The 25,598-nt window shown below is 42.8% G+C and overlaps 1 protein-coding gene across 1 annotated transcript; it reads right to left on the minus strand.

The window, feature by feature from the left end:
• Positions 1-1,865: 1,865 nt before the first annotated feature.
• On the minus strand, positions 1,866-23,761 carry ints2 (integrator complex subunit 2). The gene is made up of 25 exons (XM_082549596.1): positions 23,617-23,761; positions 22,682-22,990; positions 22,363-22,501; positions 21,881-21,983; positions 18,704-18,817; positions 17,755-17,885; positions 15,797-15,967; positions 14,972-15,192; positions 14,736-14,861; positions 14,453-14,524; positions 13,014-13,128; positions 12,481-12,549; positions 11,494-11,628; positions 11,219-11,395; positions 10,948-11,062; positions 10,092-10,196; positions 9,818-9,982; positions 7,218-7,419; positions 5,945-6,070; positions 4,710-4,911; positions 4,180-4,461; positions 3,605-3,712; positions 3,287-3,392; positions 2,825-3,001; positions 1,866-2,301 (listed from the first exon to the last, which is right to left on the minus strand). The coding sequence occupies exons 2-25, from the start codon at positions 22,984-22,986 to the stop codon at positions 2,120-2,122; spliced, it is 3,648 nt and encodes a 1,215-aa protein (XP_082405722.1). The 5' UTR covers positions 22,987-22,990; positions 23,617-23,761; the 3' UTR covers positions 1,866-2,119.
• Between the last annotated feature and the right edge of the window lie 1,837 nt (positions 23,762-25,598).

Consider the following 25,598-nt stretch of genomic DNA (forward strand, 5'->3'; position numbering starts at 1 on the left):
TTGCTTCAGGCATCTCTCACAGCACCAGGAAACTGCAGCGGCACAACAAACTGCTGCAGAGCACTTCATGGATTCACAAACAGAGAAACTGTGGCTGCCACTCATCTCTCCCTTAAAAGGCTACAAAACATGATGCATATCATCTACCAGTTTGTTTTCATATATTACATTTACACGTGACTGCCGGTGCAATTAGGTCTAAAATCCCTCGGTATGTATTTTATGTGCAGTAGTTCTGGTCGTTTAAACAGCGGTGGCGCCATTATGTACTGGCACATAATATGTAAAATCCTCCAGCAGCGTTTTGCATATTACTGTAAATCACAGGGCGGCTGCATTCTTACCTTCTGACAGTAACAGTTTTATATTTGTGTATCAACTTTGAAAACTACTCTCTGACTCTTTACCACTGAATCAACAAGGTTTCTGTAATTAATGGCTGTTGATGGAGTGGACGTGTTGGTTTTAGTGTGGCAAGAGTGCCCTCTGGTGAATTATCAGGATACACCTGTCAGGACAGCACAGCAGCAACAACCTACACTAAATGTGAAGTAACTAATAGTAAGCAAGTAGAATAGAATTCACTCGCTGGGCCCACGTCCTCATTTTAGGTTTGACAGTGTTTTAGTAGGTAAAGGTGATGCTTGGACATGAAGTGAGCTGCGGTTTGGGGAAGGCCTCGAAGGAGACTGGCGATGGCTCCCAGGCCTGGCAGATCCCCGTGTACTAAATAGAAGTGAAGTTAAAGAAATGAGAACAAGGAGGGACGGAGGGAGGGAGGGGCACGTAAACGAGAACGACAGCTTGCAGAACTGGGGGACCCTCTGGAGCGTGTTTGGAGGTCCTGCTCCTGAAATTCCGATACATAATCTCCAATAGAATATAAGTTCAAATCAACACCTTTGTGCCAGGAAAATAAAATAATTCCACATTTAAAAATAGTTTGAAAGCCTCCCAGCTCTTTATCTCGACATCTTTGGACATTTACCTACTGCAACAGCGGCGTGACGCGACAGATACAGATCAGCCACTGACATCACTAAATGCCATCTTATTCCCTGATAGGCTGATGTCAGCCCACGAGGCCTACAGATGATGATGCATCCCGAGGTACATGTGAGATAGCAGCTACACATTACAGTGCACACAACAGCATTTTAAGAAATAGGCGTGGGCTGGTTGGGGGGTCGAGCCCAGCCTGAATTCAAGAATTAGAAAATAAACACTGCTGTTTTTGCTTAAGCCTGAACAAGTTTTGTTTTTTTGTTTTTTTAAAGTTGGACAGTATTTTTATACACGTGCACTAGCAGCAGGTCATCTAAGAATCATAACCCAAAGTTATTATCTGAAGCGTGTGAATGTTTGAATATGCCTCAGTGCTATTTATCTGTCTTTGAAACCAGCTGCTTGTTTTAGAAGGAACCAACCATGTTTGTGCTCAGAGGTACAAAGATTTCATTATAAACCAAACAAACCATTTTAATGACTTTAGTTACTGGAAACATTGTAACTGACAAGAATTGGTTCTTCTGTATATTTCAGGTATTTATCAAGATTATTGTAAAAATATCCAACAGAACCAACTCGTTTGCTCCAATCATCCTTTTTCTTCTTTGATGTTTGTGAACTTGTGTTAAAATGTTAAAAGGTCAAAAACGTAAACAACTCCTAAGACTTAACTGTAACTGGATTTAAAGGTCTTTTTTTGATTGCATAAAAAAAAGTTAACTATTTCCAGTAAAAACAAGAAATAAAATCTTAATTATATGCAAGGGGCAGAAAACCGAAAACCAGGAGTCCAGATTTCTGCTGAGAGGAGATGCCACATCTATCCAAACTTCCCACTGCAGAATAAACCTCAGACGGATATTTCCTTTGTTTTATTACAAACAAATACATTACAAAACTCTCACATCTGAAGGCAACATTTTTTTCAGTGCCTGAGAAAAAAAGGTCGTAGCACTTAAAGTTAAAAAAATATGCTTACAGAGGTCGAAGAAAAACCCCAAAACATTTTGATTTCTACAAATCATCACAGAGCACATGAACACCGAGTGTTTGGAGTTGTTGGTTTAATCAAGTCCCTTTGAACCATCCAGAGTCTCTGTGTGTGTTTGCTCTATAGTCCGTGAAGGGTGCAGCTGATAATGTCCATGAAGGTGGCCTCTATGCAGTAACAGAGCTGGACATCAGGGTCAGCCCCACCCAGCTCCTCTGCTGTCTTCTGGGGTAGAGTCAGCTTGCAGGGGTGTCCTCCTGAGACCACAGCCTCCAGTGGTTTCTCCTTAAGATACTGCAAGCCTGAGTGAAAAAACAAGTGTTTTTCTTTAGCACTGGTAGATCTAAACTCATCTACACAAATTATTCTATGTCCAATCGAAGCGTCCAGAAATGCTGAATAAACAAAGTAGATCAAGCCTGTCTGCAGTAGCATACATGGACAACACCTTTAAATGTCTATGGTAGGTATACTCCTACTACACATTTACTAGATCCAGTGAAATACATGAGCTGTGCATCCACAGTGAGTACAGATCCAACAGCAGTGATACCAACACCGAGCTTCAAACCCTCAGTCTGAGGAGCAGGCTGGCACTTGGTCTTTATGTGTAAGGCAACATCAGGCTTCACTCAAACACATCAAAGCTAATAAATGATGAAGGCTCTTTCTCATAATTCTTAGACATTTAGGACAGAAATGATCAGATGGCTTTAATTACAACATCTGGATTGTGGATTTTTAAAAAGATGAACAAAAATCATTCGGGTCAAAATATTTTTGTGTCAACATTATTCTGCCAAGAAAACGAGTAATCATGCTTACGCGCGATAAAAGGATCGATGTCCCGGGCTTTGGTGGCCACGTCCGAAGAACAAACCTGGCCCACTTGTACTAAGAGAGCTGCCACGTCATCGTAGAGTGGAGGGAACGCCTGGCAGAAAGCCACCAGGCATGGCAGGGTGGGCATGAAGAAGAGGAACCGCTTGGCACGAGTCAGCACTAGGAAGCAAAACACACACACGAATACACAATTAACACAAAACACAAGGCTGATAAACAGTTAATACAGTGTAGAGAAATAATGTTGCACTAACAGCTAAACACCAGAGGATGGCAGCTAAACACAGGGATAAAAACATCTGTGTGCCAACAGCTGATTCATGTAAGATGAACTGCACAGTGCAGGCAGCAGACTGAATGTTTGACAGAGAAAAGACGCACACTAAAAGAGGAAGTATATCACCACATGCATGAGCGTGTGAGACGTAAAGAGTGTTTACCGACCTGTAAGAAGTGTACCCATGACACTGATGGCCAACCTGGCCACACTCAGGGACTTGGGTAGGGCGTACTGGGTGCACAGATATGATAGCAACTGGATTGCAAAGATCTGCAGGGACACACGATAACAACAGTGAGACATTTAATACATTTATTTATGTAGCAAATATGCAAACACTCAGCAGAGCAGCGAGCAGAGCTGGTTGGAGAAAATAAATAAATAAAAGCACAACAGTGTAAGAGAGGCTCTGGCACAAACCCAGGGCAAGTCTAGGAGTGAAAGCCAGGAAAGAGAGGGGAGGGGAGGTTGGGAGGCCTCACCTGCTTTTCCAGCTGGGGCTGGGCCAGCAGCTCTGGGATGAAGTCCAGACAGATATGGATGGAGGGAATGCCTGCCACAGTTAGAGGCAGCAGAGCTTGAGGGTAACCCTGGCAGACAGGGAGACAAGAGGAAACGGGAAACTTGGAATTAATCTAGCAACATAAGCAAGAAATCGCAAATAAGCAGTTCATTTATTCAAACAGTCGTCTATGTAAATGAGTGCCAGCGTAAACATGCGTGTGCGCCGATGCACACTGCAGCAGCTCCTGCTCAGCAGCTCCTGCTCAGCAGCTCCTGCTCAGCAGCGTGGATGGATTACTGTGACAGGAAGCGGTTTGATGAAGTCCACCATATGGCTGTCTGCTGCTTCTGGGAGCTGCACTCACTTATTACTTACGCCACGGCACAATCTGATGACTAATGGGGTCAATATGATTCAGATCTTCTTGAAAAACGCATTGAAGGTATTTTCTGCTCTACGGTGTAATCAATTATCAATGACTGTAATGCTTTCAATAGGAAAATGTGGAAGGATGCACAAAATGGCACAATAAACCTGCCAGCATTATATTACCTGAAAGTGGACCAACTTGGCAATGTTGGGGTCGGCGATGAACATTTGATGCAGCAGACAACAGATGAGACACTGCACCTCCCTCAAATCACTGAGCAAACCTCCCTCTGGCTCCGCAGCCTCCCCGCCCCCCTTGGCTACAGGCCCCAGGCTTCCCTGTTTCAATTTCCCTGGCACGGGGCCCCGAATGCTCCTCAACAGGCTGTCTGTGGTGGCCCCCAGCTGCTGCTCTTCAGAGGTTGGCAGGCACACCTCCAGAAGAATCTGCACTGCTGCGCTGTCCTGCAGTTGGACAAAAACAAGGATTTATAATGACTTTGCATAAAAGGCCCGCCGTTACACTTTAGTGTCTTTTTGCATTTTTTGTTTTACTGAAACACCAGTAAGATAGAAATTTCACATAAAAATAAGATTTGAAAATTTTGCAGTGTAATATTTTGGGGGGGATGAAGAAACAACGTGATACAGGAAACAGGGTTAGGAATGAATATGCTGTCACATGCATAGCACTCTTATAAAACTCAAATGACCTGCGCAGATAAAAGAGCGTTCTTTAGCTCCTCCCTGGTGACCTCCGGCGTATCTGCTTGTCCCGGCACACCGAGGCTCGACACAGTCTGGCTCTGTCGATCAAAGTCGGCCGTCTCCTTCAGGTGACATTGTAGGTAGGCTTTCGAGGCCAGCAGGTAGCCATTCAGCATGTGAAGGACAATGTCCATCAAAGGAGGACACCTGGCCAAAAACAAATATTGTTACCTGACAATTAAGACGCATCATAACACGTCTGCCAGAGCTCATCTTTATATTCTTACATGCAGTTTCTATACATCAATACAACCATTATAGCCTCAATTTTAATAACATGTATGCATTAAGTCCTTAGTAACTACATAAAAAAGTGCAATAAATGACAAAAAGAAATTGAAAATCGTTTTTGTTTTTTTCCATATATTTCCAGTTAGAGTAATTTCAGAGGTTCACCCCTCAAAACTGTAAATACAAAACAGTTGCACAAAATAGTTTCCAACCACAGGAAAATTATTTTGAGTGTCTTCATAGTTTTATTTTTGAGATACACTAATTTTTATATACTGCAGGAAAAATGAAAATAAATATTATGATGCAAATTTGCAAAAAAAAAAAAAAAGCATCAAAACAGATTATTTCCAGCAGTTTGAGTTTAAGCCTCCCAGACACGATACAGAAAGGCATAAACTCAAAATCTATTTTAAAAATACCTGCATATCTTTGTAAATGCCCTACAGGACAAAAAATACATTTTCTGTGAAAATGACGTCACTTCCAGTTCCGGGCAGGTCATGGCGGGCATGCAACAGTTCACGCTGACGTCTATTCCAACGTAGGAAGTGTTACGAACAGCTGATCGGATCGGACGAGCCTGTTTCTGGAATATTATGTTGTTGTTGCTGCAAGTGCTTTTTATGCAGGTGTTGCAAAGCTGTATGTGGAAGGAAACCGTGACTGAGGACGAGCTGATGGCATCAGATGTAAGTACAACTCCTCCGGTTTCATATGCAAAAAAAAATGATTGCGCTAGCTCACGTGGTTCCAGTGCTACCGGGCTTTAAAAATAGTTACGGAAAACGGAGCGTGCCCGCGCTGCCTGGTCATAAAGGGTTCATCTTTTGTATAAGAAGAAATTCTTTAGTTACGTTCAGTGAAAATGTGGACCACATGAAAGCCCACCTACTGCAACACGTCTGAGACTGTATGTCTGAGTCCATGCGTGGCTTTTTGTAGTCACCTGTATACTCTCTGATCACAGCGCAGCACGATGAGAGGATCGACCATCAGGTCATTCTGGGTGTACCTCTGCTGCCTGAGCAGCTTCGCTGAAGGTTGGAGGGCGTTTACCGTCATCACCCACAGCCTGTGACACAGACACACAATTTCATTCCCACCACACAGTTTTGTTAACTGAAGCACCGACTGTACCCGGCTTTTAAAGAACTCTGACCTAACTAAGACTAAGAAACACTGCCTTGTTAAGGGACAACATTAAAACTGCTCAAAGTAAAACTGACAGTATTACGCCCAAGATTAATATTCAGACTAGAGCAGGGTGATGTGACCAAAAATATTTATCACGATATAATTTGAAAATTTGCGATAACGATATAACTGACGATATAATTGACACGAGACAAAATACTTTACAACTCCTCAACTTTATTAGTGCAAAAAAAAAAACATCAATGTATTTTCACTTAAACAAGCAGCTGTTTTTTATGTGCATTAAAGTTATAGAAAAATGTAACAGTGCAAATGCAAACTCCTCACTGACAGTTTAACCAAAAGGCATTTCCAGTGGAAACTGGCCGACGTATCCTCAGCATAACCATGTATAACATCCACAAAACTTAAAAGAGGTTATACACACACAATACGGAAACATTATGTTGAAGCACAGTGCGTATCACTCCGTGAGGCTCTGCCTACGATAGCCGTAATGCTCCCACAATCCATCAAGCGGTGCGGCTTCGTAGCTCAGCAAAGTCGTACTAAAACATTTGACAGATTTTCGAGCGCCGTGCACATAAAATCGTTTTGAGGTCAGTAAACACGACCAGAGTTCATACATAAGGCACACGGGATTATAAGGGGCTCTGTCGACTTTCAGAAAAATCAAAGGATTGATTTTAAGTGCGCCGTATTTTCCAAACAACACGGTAATAACGACGGCCCGCTAGCATGCTCCCCCGACAACCCCTTACATCTCCCCCTCAGTCTTCCTGCCTGAGCTCGTCTTGTAACAGGCTCCTTTTGGTAGCTGTGCTCCTTTGAGCAGCAGAGTGAGGCCTAGAGGAGGAAGCAACAAGTCAAACACCCCTGTAAGCCTTTTACTGGAAACATGTATAATTATTATTTAACCAGCAGCAGGGGAGTTCATTGACTTCAGTGATGTCAAATTCTAATTAGTGAGGACAAGAAAATTCTTTAGACCAATTTTAGTTACTCAAGTGATTCCATTAATGCCTTAAGGCACAAATTCCTGATTGCATGTCCGGAGCACGTACCTGCGGGGCATCACGGTGTTCAGACCCATCCAGAGCTTGTTGACGGTCTGTAGTATACGACGAGGCACAGCAGGCTCCAGCAGCAGAGCCATGCTGGCTGTGAGGGCCTCCGCGTAAGGGATCAGGTCTCCAGGTGAAAGCAGTGTTAAATGTTCCAGGATACGCATCAGCCTGGGACTACCTGATGGCAACTTCTGGAAGGCTGGGAGGAAAACATAAGCTTTAATCTCTGATTCATAGAGAAGCTTTGGCTGCATCTCCATCAGTGTACAACAAGTGCACAGCACAGTATCATAAATACACTTGAGAATTATTTTGTGATTGTCCGTTGAGGTTAATCAACAGATTCCTTTAGCAGCATGGATGCATTTCAAGAGTCAGAGAGGAAAAATGTAAATCACAGATTAAATCCTACAAATGTATGGCGGTATTTTTGTGCCACTATTCTGAGCGCGCGTAAAAAAAGTTTGCAGGTGCAAGTGTTTGAAATTTGTTTTGAGCGAAGAAAATTCATTCCTGCAAAAACTGTATTTCAGTGTTTGCTATTATCCACACACACACACACACACACACACACACACACACACACCAGCAGCCCCTCTCACTCAGTTTTTGCATTTGCGCTCGCTCGCAATGTGTTGCTCGTGCTCTCAACATTTCTGCCCGTGCGTGCTCAACTCTTTCTCCACACCGTTATATTTGTGCCACAAAACCAGCCAATCACAGACTTGGATGCAAAGAAATCTGATTGGCTGTTTTGGTCTCCAATCAGCTCGAAATGACGAAATGCAATATCCCAGAATGCATTTCATCCAAAACTCAAACGAGGCAGTGACGGAGGACCACAGAGGGGCGGAGTTTGAAATATTACTCTTTCTGGGTCACAAAATAAACTTTAAAGATATTTTCATGCGAGAATGTTTCTGTGTAAACTTCAAATACCTGCTCGATTCATCAGGACATCACATATTTGCATAAGTGCTCTGACGTCTTCGAGATGCCTGTTACCCACCAGCTGACCGGGTGGTCACTCGGGTTAAACATAATATAAAAGGCTGAACTGACAGAAAATCACCGACTACACCACCAGGTATTACAGGAAAAACGAAGAAAAAAAAAATCCTTTGAACTAAAACAAACGCTGTTGTGACAGTGATGTACTGTCTTGTTGGTATACATGTATGATTTGTATCACCTTCATGTTTCCAAACCGATATCATGACCAGCAGCTTTATAGCTGTGGCTCCAGCAAACATCAGCTGATACTAGAAATGAATTTTAAATAAATTCTAACAACAGCTGATCAAGCTTAAACGTGCTGCTGTTGTTTAGCGCGACATCTGCTGGTTTCCTGTTTCTGGCGCAAAGTGGGAGATAAACAAACAAGAGAGACGATCAGCTGATCATTGATCAGTTTCATGATTGAAGTAGCAACAGGAGAGGGAGGATGAGAGAAGAGGCAGCTGTGCAGCGTAAAGACAGAATAACTCCAGCTTTGTCTTTTTGATTCTAGCTGAAGTCCGGGACTAATCGTGTTCCTTTTCCCTTCAATACGGATGTGTTGTAATTGGTCCAGCCCAAAAACAAACAAACATAAAAATGAAAAATCACCATCGGCCCACCAGGCAAATGTCCGGGATGCCCAATGGCCAGTCCAGCTATGCGGTCAGCTGGTGGGTAACAGGCATCTCCGAACTCCGCCACTCTGTGTTCCTCCGCCACTGCCTCGTTTGAGTTTGGACGAAATGGATTCTGGGATATTGCATTTTGTCATTTCGAGCTGATTGGAGACCAAAACAGCCAATCAGATTTTTTTGCATCCAAGTCTGTGATTGGCTGGTTTTGTGGCACAAATATAACGGTGTGGAGAAAGAGTTGAGCGCGCGAGCAACACATTGCGAGCGAGCACAAATGCAAAAACTGAGCGAGAGGGGCTGCTGTTGTGTGTGTGGATAATAGCAAACACTGAAATACAGTTTTTGCACGCAGCAATGAATTTTGTTCACTCAAGTTCAGCTTTTCTTTGCTCAAAATAAATTTCTCCTCAAAATACAACACTTGCACATGCAAACTTTTTTTACGTGCGCTCAGAATAGTGGCACAAAAATAACGCCATACAAATGGAGTAAGCTGTTCAGGTTAAGAGACAGGCTCCGCAACACTAGTATGTAACCATCACTCAGTTCAAACAACTTTCTTTTAAACTACTACAATGAAGATCAGAGAAACACAAGAACACCACATGACAGAGCCAAATAAACGAGACGCCAGCTCTCTGCGTTTGTCGTGCAGCGGCACACAGCATCTGGATGTAGCTACACATCACCTACATCTATTGAAACTGTTGATCCTTCAGCAGTTGTAGGATCAACACAGCATAAAAGATTAACCACAAAGATTACAGATTGATAAATGATTTTATTCCAACCTAAAACAGATAATCTGGCATTTCACTCGCCCAACTGTGGCGTCTAGATTAGCGTCAGTGGTGCTAGTAAAGCCATCAATCATCTGTCTGGGTTTTTATTACTTTAAAATGTTTCTCTCTTAATATTTTTAACTTAAATTCAGCAGCTACATCTTAAATTTCCTGTGCTCACCCTGGTGAAGCTGTCTCTGGGTGTATCTACAGGTGTTGCTGGGAAGCATCATCTTCCTCAACAGGGGCAGGGTACCGGTCACCTCCTCCGCACACACCCAGTCCTCCACAAGGCATAAATGTGGGTAGTTGGTTGCAAGCAGTCTCAGTAGGGCCGAATGCAGACCTGGGATCAGTGAAGAAACTGCGTTCAGTCTACAATAATCAAATAATTTTTACCTTTTGGGGGTTTTTCTCCATGTGTTTAGTAAGAAAAAGCCAAAAGTGACTCTCACCCCCGAGTTCCTGCTGCAGCCCTTGGGCCTGGGTAACTAAGTACTTAATGGGGATCTGGTCCATCAGGGCTGCAGAGTAGGATTTTGGCTTCTTCTGCATCAGGGCTTAAAAAAAACAGAAAAAGAGGAAAACAGGACAAGTGAGTGGATCACAGAAACTATACTGAATTAAATACTAAACAGAGTGAAAATGTGAAGCAAAATAAGGACGAGATGGAGGATAAATGTTTCATTTGATTGTGTGAGGACACCAGAGCCGCTGTGCCGATGCGTTCGAGAAGCTGAGGTGATTTTTCATTGACGTGGGTTCATTACCACTGCTGATGGGCTTCATTACTCCTTCCTTGAAGGCTGAGAGAGCACTTGGGTAAACACAGCAATTAAAGAGATGGGCATAAACTCTCACATAAATCTGGCCTAATGAAGGGAAAGAGGAGAGCTCGTCACGGGAGAGAATAAACACTGACTAGGCTAACTGCTAATGCTCAATCTAACCTACAGCTGTCCTAGTTAGCTTTGCTCCCGCAGCCATTGTACTTGGCTCTTTGTCAGCCAACCATTTATTCTCTATGAAGCAGCCAACATTCAGTGCCAAGAGAGAAAAGGATGAATGACTGCACATCCAGAGCATCTCCTACAACTTAACAGAGGACAAAAGGTTCCTTTTTCTTCTCACTTGCTGACAAATTCCCTTCATCATCCACACAATGCATTCTTCAGTGAGGAAAATGACAAAGGATGCAATTCAGACAGGCACAGAAAGAGAAAATGAGAAGCAGGAGGGAGGTGAGCCAAGAGCACAAAGGGAAGCCAAACACATCGCAGTGTTTTTGTTGGGAAACAGCCTCATACATACCCAGCTGTTTGGTGCTAGCCAACAGGTTCTCCTCATAAGACAGGATGTAGTACAGGATAAGCAGTTGGGTGGTGATAGAGTAGCGCTGCCGTCCTGCTCGACTACCATCCGCTTGCTAAAGAGATCACCAGCAAACGTGGACATGGATATGTGAGCAAAATTATGGATTATGAAAGTGTAATTATGTTTCAAACTAAATTAACAATAACCCATCAAATGCACTGCACTGGTGTTTTGTAAGGGTGCGGATTTAGCTTCGGAAGCGACTTACTCCTGCAGAGCTCAGGAAGACAATGAGGATTTCCTGCTCTGTGATTGGCTGGTTGGTGGCCTCTGGGTTTGCCTTGGAAGCTGGAGTAAGGATGGAGTTGATATAAGCATCAATTAGGGGAATAAGTTGGGTGTGGATGGGTGTTGTCGTCTCACAGAGTTGGCGATAGATCCAGTCCTAGAAGGTGCACACAAGGGCAACAACACAGTTTCAAACAGCTGTGCAGTAGTACAAAGTTACGCAATAGTCACAATCAGCCATAACGTGTGCATTACCTTAATAGACACTTTGTGCTTGGTGAAGGCTCGGCTCCGAAGCAGCTGGTAGATGCAGTGAATGGGAAGAAATCCTGTGATGTTGGCACTTAGGTTGTTGGTCACTGCAACCCTAACTGCATGAGCTGTAACCACCTGCACAGCCAAAGTCACACAACTGTTGTTAACAGTTCAGAAATGTAAAGACTATAAACATTTGTGCCACATTTCTTTTGTAGCTCCTGGACAGGAAAATTTACTTCTATACCAGCAGCATGGGCCCAACCATCATCTTTGGCCAAGTGTTTACGTTTTGAATCATTATCGAAATAATATAGTTGCTCCGTGATGCAGTGGTAACACATTCACCATATATGTGAATGATGGTAAATTTAATTCTGTTAGGAGATAAACCCCAGCCAAGTGCACTCCTAGTCCCAATGCCAGATAAATGGGCGGGCAGCATCAGAAAGGGCAAAGGGCATCAAATGTGTGCCAAATCAAATATGCCGATCCTTGGGAAATAAGGGAGCAGCCAAAAGTAGCTCCTAACTTTAATATCAAATTGAATCTGAAAAAACAGTTTAAAAGGTTTGCTACAAAATAGGGTTAAAACTATCCAACCATCGTTGCCATTATGGGATTTACTGGTTCAAGACTCATGAGGTGTCCGATCTCTCTTATAACACTGTTTAAGAAGCTTACCCCATGACACAGACAGATGTGTGTGATGCTAATAGTCTATACTGGTGTGAAAACTCTGTCATGCACCGTGACAGTTTGCCAACGTCAAGCAGTAATAACCTAAAGATATCAAAGTCAAAACTTTCTGTGCTTCCTATGAAAAAGGTTTCAGCAGCAAATCCCCCCCCCCAATTGGTCTGATAGTAAACAGTGAAACCTGAAAGGATGGAGGTGTTGAGTCAGAGATCTAAATCAAATCACTGACAAAAACGGTGGTTGCCCAGTAACAATACACAATGATGGACTTGTAATATACATACACACCTGTTCAGTGAAGATCTCCTGTGTGAAGATGGTCTTCATCTTGCTCAGTGAGCTGGGCTTGATGGCAATCTGCAGGAATTACACAAAAACTATGAAAAACATCCAGAGTGGCAGGCTCGCTGTGAGTGAAAACAGCCTGTAGGCAGCAGCGCTGCTATTTTGTAATTCCCTCTTTTCATATTTCATAAGAAAAATTCTACATGGCAAGCACAACACTGAATTGAGAGGATTGCCCTAGGGGTGGAAACAAACAGGCTCTAAATCCAATTACATTACACATCTTAGTGGGAAATACAGTGAGACGGGGAAACTACTTAGCACACAGACAAGAAACAATAGTGCACTTAATAAGTAATAACACTGAAAACTGGCTGCAGGGTGTAGAGCAGCTAGCTAGATACGTGTATGCTGCAAATGTTTCATTAGTGATATAGTCTTTATATGCACCACTGCTGCAGCAGACGAGAGGGGCCAGTGGCTGGTCAGCCAGACTGATGTATTGATCACTGCCTCCCTCCCACCTACCACCTTACCTTCATCCCCAAAGTAGAGCACACCAACTCAATAATGGAGCTGAGCTGGTTGCTATGGAAATACATGGCAACCAGTAATAGCATCTCTCCAAAAGAAGCAGATACGCCTGCGGCGCTGTAAGGAGGAAGACAAACACATATGCAGGAGAGGCAAGTGAGAGAAGACATTTAGGTTTGTCGTTAAGCCTTCATGTTGCAGGACAGAATTTAAATAAAAGTGATTATGACCGTTACATCAACCCACACACACCCGAACCTTCCTCTCACAGCCTTTAGGTTAGTCAGACAAACCTGTCAGATTTATGGTTTATGGACTCGAGTCACAAAAACATGGATTCATATTCAATGCTGAAGGTGCTGAAACAGGTCAGAGACTTCATACAGGAAAAACAAATCTCCAAGGAACGAGTTCAACACATAAAGACGATTTAATACTTTCAACTTCTTGTTCATTGTTGGAACGTTTTTTGTTTCCTCGGTCACTTGGTCAAGGGGCAAGGAAACCGAGTGTGTGTAGGCATCCTTAGATTATCTGCCCTTCCTTATTCATCCCTCTTCATCTGACACTGAAATCTATCAGAGCCTAATGTAAAGAAATGTTCAAATCCGGCACACCGATTAGCGTGAATCCACTGATCCTTGTCACTTGCATCATCAGCACTGGAGCAACAACAACGGGCCAAACTTGGAGATGCACATAACTAATGTAACTGACTAATAATGTCCAATATTCAAAAAGAGGTTCTTGACTTTAAAGTCCCCTCTGATGTCCATGTCTACTATCCTGGATCTTATGAAAAAGACACTGAACGGGCCCAAACAGAAATCTGTGATAAGCCTACAGCAGCTTTGGTTTTAGCCGTAGCTGGTTAGCAATTCATATTTCTAGGACAAGTATGCTGTGGTTGTTTAAAAATAATACCTGAGATGGATGGCAGGAGTAGAAAAGACACCATACAGCTATCTATGCATGTCAGATATATACCAGTCAATGTCAGCACCAGTTACAACCAATCAAAACTGGCGAGGAAGCTGACCTCAGCACCTTTGTCTTATACCGACACCAAACTCGGTGAATGGTACTGGCTCTACTTCCTGAAATTAATTTTAAAAAATTAAATTACATTTTTTTAAAAACAAATCTGCTGATTCTTCATATGAAAGGAGGTCACCACCAACAGCAGCTGTGTATAATGTTTCACAGTATAGGAGACAGGATCAGGATCTAAGTGCCACAAATGGGTTTATGTTGCATTATAGACTAATTCTGTAAAGACATCATCCTATTACAGCTGATGTGATGAACATTTAAAGCTTACGACATATAAAATCAGTACAATAACGTGTGTGTCACAATAAACTCAGACATGTGACAGCTTCCTGTGATGGATTTTACTCTCTAATCTTTTGCGTTCTCCATGAAGCCTTTTTATTGTTACCTTTCAAAGTATTCCTCCTCTTTGATCATCCAGCTGAGCCACATGACCATCAGTTGTTCTTGCTCTGGAGTGCTGCACAGGCACACAGAGGATAATGCTCAGTCGACATATGAAAAGAATACTATTAATGCCAAAAAACACCGACAGGGCTTTTTGGTAAGCAGCGGGCAAATCAAAATTCAAGACCACCGGCAGCTAAAAAGAGCTTGTGATCCCTGGCCTGTTTGTGTTGGCAGAATAAAACAAAGACGTCTAAAAGTAAGAGTCAATAAACGTTATGTACCTGACTAGAGTAGGAAAGGCCAGCAGTTTGCAGAAAGACAAGGAGACGAACCGAACGCCAGCAGGAGTGGCAGGAGGCCGGCTGGTCATCAGCTGCAGTAGTTGCTCTGCTTCCTCATCTGTAGGTCTGGAAGGAAACACAGCCATTAAAATACATTGTTACATTGTTACAACTAGTACATAAAATATTGATTATAAAATCAAATGTAACAAAAGCTATCATGATCTTTGACTCACCTGAGACCTGCAATACCCATGAGGGCGCAGTACAGCCGGAGCAGGGCGCTGGCCTTCACCACGTGCTCCTCTCTGAGGCCAGAGTACCCCGAGCCTCCTTCCTCCTCCATGCCGCCATTATTGGGCACATGGGTGCTGCGTGAACGCGGCAGGATGGCAACGAGCTCGAGCAGCAGCTGTCTGCGCATTTGCCACAGCACTGAGCTGCTTTCCCTCTTACGCTGGCAGGATCGAGTGAGGAGAGGACACCATTTAACTTTCATGCTTCCACCGCTGGGCCTTGGTAACAGTTTGCCCAAGTTCATTTACAAATCTGATAATTATGATCATTAACTGACTCGTTGCATGAGCAGCAACTTGAGGAACATTTTAGGACATTTCTCCAATGGCGAGCAGAAGCTCCGTTCCTCCTCAGAGCTTTATCGCCTAAAAACCCCCCAACATTTTATGAAAGGGAAATTTAAACAAATGATGACATTTACAGTGAAAAGCTGACTAAAGCGTGTCTGCGCTCCATAAACTGCAAGAAATGCCAGCAGATAGCCAGACTCGTGATCTCCTTTATATCTGCTGTGATATTTTGAATGTTAGCTTAAATTTGGGGCAATCCAACTCGAGCGCTGAACACCGAGTAATACAAGAAAGATACTCCCACCAGGATCTCATTTTGAATGTCAGCGAGTGTTTGTATTACTGTCTGTTCTTTAAAAACATCACAGGAACAATCCAGCATGTTGAGGACATTGTGCGTGGTCCACCTCTTGCACCTAAAGGAGTGACTGTTTATGTGTTGTCAGGAAATACGAGAGTCAACCGGGGCCTTACCTGTTGTCCATTGCGAATGAACATACTGAACCACGTACGGACTTTGCTATTGGTGCCAAGCAGCAGTCCGCTGACATAAGACACAAGAGGACTGACTGCCTCATCTGCTGCATCTGGTTTATAATCCAGAGTGAGAGCCACACCCAAACCAGGCAGGTGACACTCCTCCACCTGGAACACACAGAGCACCCACAGTCAATTACAGAGCGTCACCTGTTCTATCAAATATTAATCATGTTCTTTCATAATGACTACGTCTATGTTTGTTTGATTATCACTATGGGCTGATGTGCTCCCGGTCTTTGCAAAGACACGCGTCTCCAAGGTATAGCTCAGGGGTCTCGAACTCCAGACCTCGAGGGCCGCTGTCCTGCAACTTTTCCATGTGTCCCTGCTGCAACACACCTGAATACAACTAGCAGGTCATTAGCAAGACTCTATAGAACTTGACTGCATGCTGAGGTGGCAATTCAGCCATTTGATTCATGTTACAGCAGCTCATGACTGAATGAACACGGTGCAATAAAAGCATTGTTGGAATTACATTGTTCCAAACACATTTACTTGAGCAGGGTTAGGGGTCGCCACCTCAGCATGCAGTCAAGTTCTATAGTCTTGCTAATGACCTATTAGTTGTATTCAGGTGTGCTGCAGCAGAGACACATGGAGAAGTTGCAGGACAGCGGCCCTCGAGGACTGGAGTTCGAGACCCCTGTATAGCTCCTTTTCTTACTGAGGGGAAACATGAGCAAAGAAGCTGTCTTGCTAAGTGAGTGATTATGAGCCAAAACAAGGTTTGAAAATAAAGGAAATTAAAAAAGGGGAACTAGCAATATGGGTGTCGTTCTAATACAAGCCTGCATTGCTGTATTAGTGTCGTCTTCTTTTTCTGTGCAAACGAAATATCATTGTTGTTTAAATTCACTGTTCCTCGTCATCCTACTATTAATGTTTCTCGACATTATTTTCTAACATCACGCGTTGCTTGACCTTGCTGGTTGCGAGCTCTACTGCCCTTCACCAGACATTGTTTTCAGCACTGGATCCCATCAATTCCCAGACCTTGTTGTTTGAGACCACAAAGTCCAGCCAAGTACGAGTTCTGCTAATGAATCATTCAGCAAGGCAATGAATTTCTTCTGCCTCGTTCAATAGCCGACATTCTAACCTCTATGAGCGATAGAAATAAGACTCATTTCTCCCCCTCGGGGACAGCGTCACTAAGAGTACCACAACATAAATGACTAAAGAGCAAAATCCTATCACTTTTACTGCCCTCTATCAGGTGAGTTGATTTAAGCAGAGAAAATAGTTCCCTGCACAGCAGAGCCAGTCGTTAGTCAAGTCTATAATAACTAAAGAGTGACGTTTAGGAGCTAAAAGCAAACAAACGTCTACAGCTTACAAATTATTCATCATTTAACAAAGTGGTGTAAGCACAACATTTGTCTGTCAAACTGATTTTCATTCTTGAAATCTGTGCATGACTGTTACATTACCAGCAGGCTACGTTTAGCGAGGCAGAGAAACAGATGAGCTTTGCTGGGGTGCCGCGTTAAATTTGTTACCAAGAGAAACTGCAAAATTATGGAAGATATGTTTTAACGGCAAATAATTATATTGAGATCACAATCAATATTTAATGCGGCTATGTTTCTGCAAACACAACCGTCGTGCTATCCAAACATTTAATCAGGAGAGTGCTTCATAAAAAAGGAGCAGATGCTCCAAATGTGCTGGTGCGAGTATTAATTTGATTTAATACATGCATAATTAATGGGATAAAACAGGGCAGCAGAATGAATGTTGCAGAAAATGTGCATCCAGAGTAGAAAAAGAGCAGCTACTAGATGGGAGAACTCATCTCTCATCTGAAATAAATGACTTTTGGGATGCTGTAAATAAAGTGGGAGTTTGGCGTGAGTTCAGTCCCGCCATTATACTAACGGTATACCTACCACCATAGCCCGGATATTGAGAGCCTGTGAGGGATTCATCTGACATAGCTGCCGGAGCGCTTCAGTCCTGCGCCGCCCACCTACGCTCTCCTCATCCTGACGCTCTCCATTCTTAATCAGACCTCTGCACACTGCAACAACAGAGAGGCACGCTTAAACACTGTGGACCTTCTGCTTACTATATCCTTACAGCAAATGAGGAGAAACGTATGCAGACTTTCAACACTGTATAATCTGAATACTTCCAGATCCCAGTTATGTCCTTCAATACACAACAGCCATGATTACATCAATTCTCTGGCATATTTGTCCTTCACTTTCCCACTGTATATTGTTTAAAAGTAAATTTGGTAGCTGGCATTATGGCAACGCTTTGAAATTGAATTAGTTTCCATCTGTGCTGCTCCTGGATCATTCATACACCATTGATGAGGCGGCAGGGTGAAGTCTGGCTGCCAGCTGGTGTTTAACATGGCAAACCTTACAAACACTTCATCCAAGGATGAATCCATTGCACTTTCATGTCAATGAAAGAGTAACTGCAGCAGCAAAGCCAAAAGGAATCTGTGATGATCACCGCTACGCAGCACAAATCTGCGCCTGACATGGATCTGACACTCTGTGCGATAAGGAGACAGTGAGTGTTTTATTCCAGAGAGCCTCTCAAAGGGCTCTCGGGGAGTCAGGATGACATAATAATGTTCATCATCAGTCAAAGACAAATGCCTGCACTCTCGGTCCACTGCCGTGAACAGCATTAAGAACAACACATATAGTTGTAGATATCAGTGTGTAATTCTAATAAAGCGAGAAACCTTGGAGGTAATCTCAGATAAAGTCCTGTTTCCTCCACACTGACTATATCCAACTATTCCTGTCAATTAATCAGCCACTCTATTTTCCATTATCTGCTGACAGAATGTGCAGCGTTGTGCAACAGATGAATTACCTTCATTGAAGCTGTCAGGAACATTGGCAACCAGCAGACACAGAAACCAGTCACCATTGCGGACATGAAGCAAAGCCTCGGCCACATCCACGATCGGCAGGAGCGAAGGCAGCTCTAAGACGGAGAAAATCCAAACACACTTCAGACGGCAGGGTCAAAGAAACGGATTGTTTTCAGACATGTTTACAGAAATATTTGTTATTTTAAATATGCTGCGTTATTTCTGAACTCTCAGGAGCAGTGGATTATTTATTATTTGGATTATTTCGATTTTTCACTTATTTTGTATTTATCAAAAAGCAAGTCACTGCCTTTTACAAGAAAAAGACAAGGCTGTGAGGAGATGAGAGTGGCTGGCTGCAGACTGCTCTTCAAGCAGAAATCAGCTGCATGACAAAGTGCAGTAAACAATTAGTGTTTGAGCTTCGGCATGTTTTCAACACTTTGCCATGCCAACAGAGCAGCAAGAGATGTTTTTCAAAAATTGTTTTCTTTATTTTCATTTGCCGCTCGTGACAATTTTTTTATTTGTAGATTTTGTAGTGCTCCCTACAATGTGAACCTCTCACCTGAATGTTTAAAATGTTGTTCAATCCAATTCAATTCAAGCTCAACAATCAAATGATCCCCTATGAGAGCAAGCACCAGGCAACGGTGGAAAGGAAAAACTTCCTTTAAACAGGAAGAGACCTCTGACAGAACCAGGCTCAGGGAGGGGCAGCCATCTGTCATGGCTGGTTGGGGGGTGAGAGGCAAAAGAAAAGAAAAATGAGAGTGTGGCTCACGTTGCCTAAAATAAACAACATATGGTTTTCTGTGAGGTGACTGAAGACGCCGAGCGGATGCTTTTCAGTGCATTTCTTGTTTAAATGAACTCCGTCGGGTAAAAAAATGGAGTTGTTGAAAAACCTCAAGCATGGATGCTCAATAATCACTCCAGCAGCCTTTCTAATGCTGGCGTTCACGATCTTCCTGTCCTTATTGATTTTGCCTGGATTTCCATATCTCCCAACTGACGCTCGTTGATGGATGAATATACAATTGTCATTGAGGGAACTCTGTGTGCAGTTGCATCAATTCCTTCTCAATGACAGAAGTTAATAAGCAGACATGAGTCCCAAATCATTGCCCCAAGCATGGATTACCAATATGTCAGGTGGTCTCTGTGTGGATAGCTCCTCATAAAAACGAGGAAGGACTCCGCTCCAGCGCATCCCTCCTTTGCCATACCACTGGACGTTGGCATTAAGTCCGAAATTTTCTCCTCTCTTTTGCGTCACTCTCGCCTCATCTGATGTAGCTTGACCCAATGATCCACACTTTTGTTTCTCCCTTCTGGAGATTCTGTGTGGTCTCTCAGTGTCAATACATGGGAACCTGTTAGAGAGGCCAGGGTTGAAAAAGGGATGCCGGAGAACCTCCAAGGGTGTTATGCGCTGGTGTGCATCCAAGGCCAACATCTCTTTAATTAAGCTGACAAATAAGCTTTGGCCATCTTCTGGTCCTCGTCTAACCTTCGTTATTTGTTCGAGGTCATCAAGACGTTTAAGTTTTATGTATCGAGTCTCCAGGGATGGATATCCTGTCTCGTACTGAAATTGTTGGTCAGTCTTATCTGTCCAGCGCTGTTGCTTGTAGTCGTCTTCAATGAAATAGTCATCAGTGTAAATGCCAGAGTCTAGAACACGATCTGGTGGCTGACCCTGAGTCTGTATGATGAATTTCAGATAATCATATTCATTCTCCGCAGGGTAGAGTAGCACCCCTGTAGCAAGCTCCACACCTACCAGCCCCAGCTGGTAGGGGTTATTAGAACTGACACCCTTTACCTGTCTGTAGCTGAATCTCCCACATTTCAGTCATTCAGTGATTAAAAGAATATGAACCTTCAATATTCATTCAGATGTTTTGTTTTTCTAAAAAAAATTAATTCAGCTTTTTCTAATGTACATTTTAACATCATCTACTTTCAAACTTTGAAACTTCTTCTGTGTGAACTTCAGCTTTCAACAGTTCTCCACTTTATCTTTCAGGTGAATTATTCAATATGTTTCAGCTGTAGGGATGGGTACCAGTATCCAGTGCCATCATGGCACGTGTCATACACTTTGGATTCTAGCCAATCATTTTACCTTTGTGAGCGTAGTAGGCGGGTCCAGGTACGTACGTTCTTTTAGAGCAGAGCTACAGATTAAAAATGTCCAAGGCGAAGCGGTCAAAAGTCTGGCTGTACTTCACAGCAAAAGATGCAAACTCAGCAGCAACAAGTGCTTTAAGCTGATACTGTGATACTGTCAAAGGAGGTAACACCTCAAATCCGATGAAACACCTGGCGACGCATAGCGTTTTGTTAAAGCCGAGAAATGCGCCGTATTTGATAGCTTGCTGCGAGACCTCACACCGAGCGCATCTACTGCGGGTGTGGTGCCTGTTATCAGACCCGGAGTTAGCAACATCCCCCAAAAACCCGAAGAGGAGAGTCCTGGCCCCTAGCCCTGCCAGTGTAGCAGAAATGATGAGGATGATGATGCAGCAGCAGCCGTTCTTCTCTGCGTGAGCAGCTTAATGTTGTTTGTGTGTAATTTACGTTGAGTAGGCTAACCACGTTATTACATTAATGCATGTAAGGTGAACTAGCAAACATCATCATAGCTACATGCGGCTGTCTTCTTGTTTGATGGCAGATACTCCCTTCACCCTGGCCAAAAAGGCTAAAATGACCAAAGAAAAAGAGGGAAACAGCTGAACATGAGAGGGTTTTGGACAAAGTTTGTGTTTTTTTCCATTGTTTAAGCACTGCTTCCAGCCAAGAGTGATACCATATATGCCCCATAGCTGCAGAAAAGGCTAACATTGTTATCTTTTTACAAAAAAACAGCTGAACATGAGAGGTTTTTGGACAAAGTTTGTGTTCTCCATTCTTTAAGCACCGGTTGAGCACCGGCACAGTTTCAAAAGTACCGGTTTGGTACTGGTATCGGATAAAACCTAAACGATACCCATCCCTAATTCAGCTCATTCAACATTTTTAACTTAACATTCAGCAATTGTTTCATTTCAGCTCAAAACATTCAACTATCAGCATTCACACTGCAGTTTCTTCAGAAAATGCATTTTCTAGTTTTTGAATGTTGCTGCATTAAATGCAATGCTATTATAATGTATAATCTTTTTTACCTGCTTGTAAAATGCAGAGGACATCCGCAACCTCTTCCAAGTACACAGGACTTTCAAAGAGTTCAGAAGACTTTAAGAAAAACTCTCCATTTGAGTCTGCCACCTGAGAAACAACACGGGAATGTGAAACAGGCCACAGGGACGCATCACCCAACTCACCCTATTAGATGAAGATGGATCTACTAAAGGACAACAGCAGCACGCAGTTAATTTCATTCCAAGCGAGAGCAGCTGGCAGAGATTTAGTCGTAATTCTGATAGAAACTTCAAATTTAATGAAAAGTTAAAGAAAGCAGCACAATCTTGTTTCTGTAGTCCACAGGTGACACTCATTAATGATTCATACTTCCATTTCTTTACATATACACAGCTGTCCCAGGTATACGTGACATGTTTGTTCCACATTTCTACAACGTGGATGCTCAGTTATCATCGTCAGTGTCCAGAGATCTACCGAATTATAAGGGGAGCTTTGACTGTACCTTGTTCATGATAGCCAGGAGCTCACTGAGGGTCAGACGGAGTCTCCTGAGGGGATCACTGTGTTCAAACTCCAGAGTTAGGCCGTGCTGCAGCTGTGACACCAGGATGCTTTCTGCATTAGAGCCACCTGCCTTGTGCCTAGCAGAGGAGACGGTACATTATGTATACTGCTAAAATGAACTCCAAGTAGGCTTTTTTGTTTTTTAAAACACAGTAACAAATATAGCTGTATATGTATGACCCGATAAGCAGCTTTTCCCACTCTGTAACCCACTACTGTGCCAGTATATAGTGTTACCATGTGAAAATAAGTCATACCTAAGCTGCTGCTCCTTCCGTGCGTCCTGCTCCAAGGCATGAAAGTCAACAGACAAAAGTGCTACAATGGAGTTGACGGCTTCAACCCCAGAGAGCAGGCGGAGGATAAGCTTCTTGTCCTGTGCCCAGGACTCGCTCTGATCAGCAGGGGCACATAACGCCATCCTCACCAAGCAGGGCAGCAGCAGCCTCAGCTCTGGATCACTTAACGCAGCCAGGCGCACTACATCCACCTTCTGCATGGCTTCAAAAGCATAGGAGCTGACAAACTGCAGCCCTGCACTGTCTCCCATCGCTCCGTGCATACACCTTGGGGGAAACAGACAAAACTGACGGTTTAAAGAGGAAAACTGGATGCATTTTTTTCTACAGTCTGCTAGTCTGTTTTCAACAGTACATACACTTTAAGTTGCAGAGCTAACGGTTGTCATAATGTGACCATTCATTCCTCGATATACATTTTTAACGCGAGAGTAACTTGTACGCTGATGGTAATGATTTTGTTTGATAACTTGTTCATAGGTTTAGTCACTACAAACAGAAACGCTGTTACACGCCACTAAAGAAACAAGATAACAGCCGTCTATAACCACTAACTGAAGCAAATGCTAACAACTGCTGGGAGTAATACATGAACTAGTGTTTACTGGATTGTTGTGAAAATATCATCTGGACTCACCTTCAGAAATCTTTAATATATGCCTTTTAAAGCACCAGCAATTCGGCTACTTAGCTGGGTTTTTTACGGCTACATATGAGCTAGCAGTAGCTAACACTCATTCAGTTCGCTTCTGGAAAGACTTTTAGCATACTGCTAGCAAGCTAAGAGCTAAAAGCTAGGCTAGTTTGTCACAAGACAACCTTGAGTTGACGGGTCCGTCTAAGCTATAAAGTAAGTGTAACATAAATACACGAATTCACAAGAACGCCCTTACCTGGCTCATTAAGATGACACGTACTGTTTCAAACAGTTATCGCCGCGGAGGCCTTCAGACGTCAGACTGTACCGTCAGCCCCCGCGGTCGCACGATCGGGGAGAGCCCCCAGAGGAACTTGTCCTGGATTGTGCCGGTGTTGTGCCAAAAAGTGATTGTCTGCCAAAAACTGATTTCCGGTATTTGCCAAAAACTGATTGCTCGTATTTAAACTGCTATAAGTAACTTGATGGCCTATAATATGTGAAACATATGTCAAATGCATCCCTCATGGATGACACAAAGTCATATTGAGCCACAAACAACATTCGTGTAACAAGGTAGAAGCCGCAATCAGTTTTTGGCAGCGACTTTTATAGAACCTTTATTTATGCAGTTAAAAAAAATCTCATTAACATTAAAAATGTCTTTTGTAAGAGTAAGACAGCAGAAATGGCAGCAAATATTACAATAGTTCAGTAAAAATATTGTAAGTGGGGGAAAAGGACCGGATTGGTTATAATGTGAGTACAATAACACAGAGTTATAAAGATACTTGAAAAAACAGATAATCTTTTAATTCTATATATAACCCCTTTGTAAACGCTGTTCACCGAAGTCTATTTACCAACATACGTAAAGATATTACACATAAAAAATACACGGAAACATTGGAAATCACTTTTTGGCACAACACCGGCACGTTTATGGAAACGTCTTTGCCGTTGTTTGGCACTTTCACTCCATTATAGATACCCTAAATCTCATCGTTACCCACAGGGAACACCGTGGGTACTGTGAAAGCAAAAGCACTAATGTCGTCGGTGCCGTGAAGCAGCAATGACCGAACAAAGACTACTCCAGCCTGCGCGTGCTGCGAGCTCTCTGATCATAGGCGCGTGTATATGATGGGGATTCTTTCATAGTTACAGCTAGATTACACACGCTTTGATTTTTTATAGTTTGACTATGTTATAACGGACAGACAACAATGGAAACTGTTTATTCTAGCTTATGCCAGACTGGTGGAAATGTTAAAAAATAATAATATGTAGTATTTTGATTACACTAATGTTTTGCAAATACCGCTTATGATGAGATATTAGGGCTTTTAGATTCCTGCCCATTTCTAACTCCATTTAATCTTGATTTGTACTTACCCAAACAGTTTCTGGTGTCAGTATAAATTCCACATTTTGAAGAATATACAGACAGCAGTTGGTGAGGAAGGAAAACGGAGAGCAGGACCCGTTTATCCCCCTGTCGCTGACAGCGAGAAGAAATGCAGAAAATTATCAAAAGAATGAACTGCCAGCTGCTACTACATGCCACCCAGGGGCAACTCAGCCATTTACAAGCAAGATATCCCACTCAAATGGCTCTGCGTGGTTATTCCAATGCCTTTTCCCACATGTGAATAGTGTGGTAACAAGCTTGCAGAGATATTGTATATTAGACGCAGATGGTTACTGCAAACAACCATGATTTTCCAAAAAAGAAAACATGGCAAAATAAACTTTCATAGGTTTATTAAATATTGAATGTATTTATCTACACTCAAAATAAGACCAAATACATTTTAATGGTCAAATTTTCCAAGCCAACAGACGCTGGCTAATATGAAAGATAAAGAGCAACATCAGTAGATGGAGGAAACATCCAGACAGAACATGTTTGTCTTTGCATGTCCAACGGGCAGCCATCCATAACAGGTTCATTTACACCACACATTTACTTTCACACTGAAATGGGACTGGTCTAAATGTGTCCATAACCAATCAGAAGTGGTGCCAGGAGGCAGACCTCAGCCAATGGGAGTACGGAGAGGCGCGCTACAATAAAGGGATGTGCTGAAAAGGACACTGCATGTCTCTTCTCACGGTCTTGCTTTCATTTTCTTCTCGAAGAAAATTAACGGATTAAAAAAAGAAATAAGATTAAACCTGAGGTCAGCTACTTCCAAGAGATGCCAATAGTTGTCACTCCGCTGCACTATTGGTGTC

Source organism: Aulonocara stuartgranti, assembly GCF_965226115.1.
Source record: "Aulonocara stuartgranti genome assembly, chromosome: 10".
In the NCBI taxonomy this organism is placed as follows: domain Eukaryota; kingdom Metazoa; phylum Chordata; class Actinopteri; order Cichliformes; family Cichlidae; genus Aulonocara; species Aulonocara stuartgranti.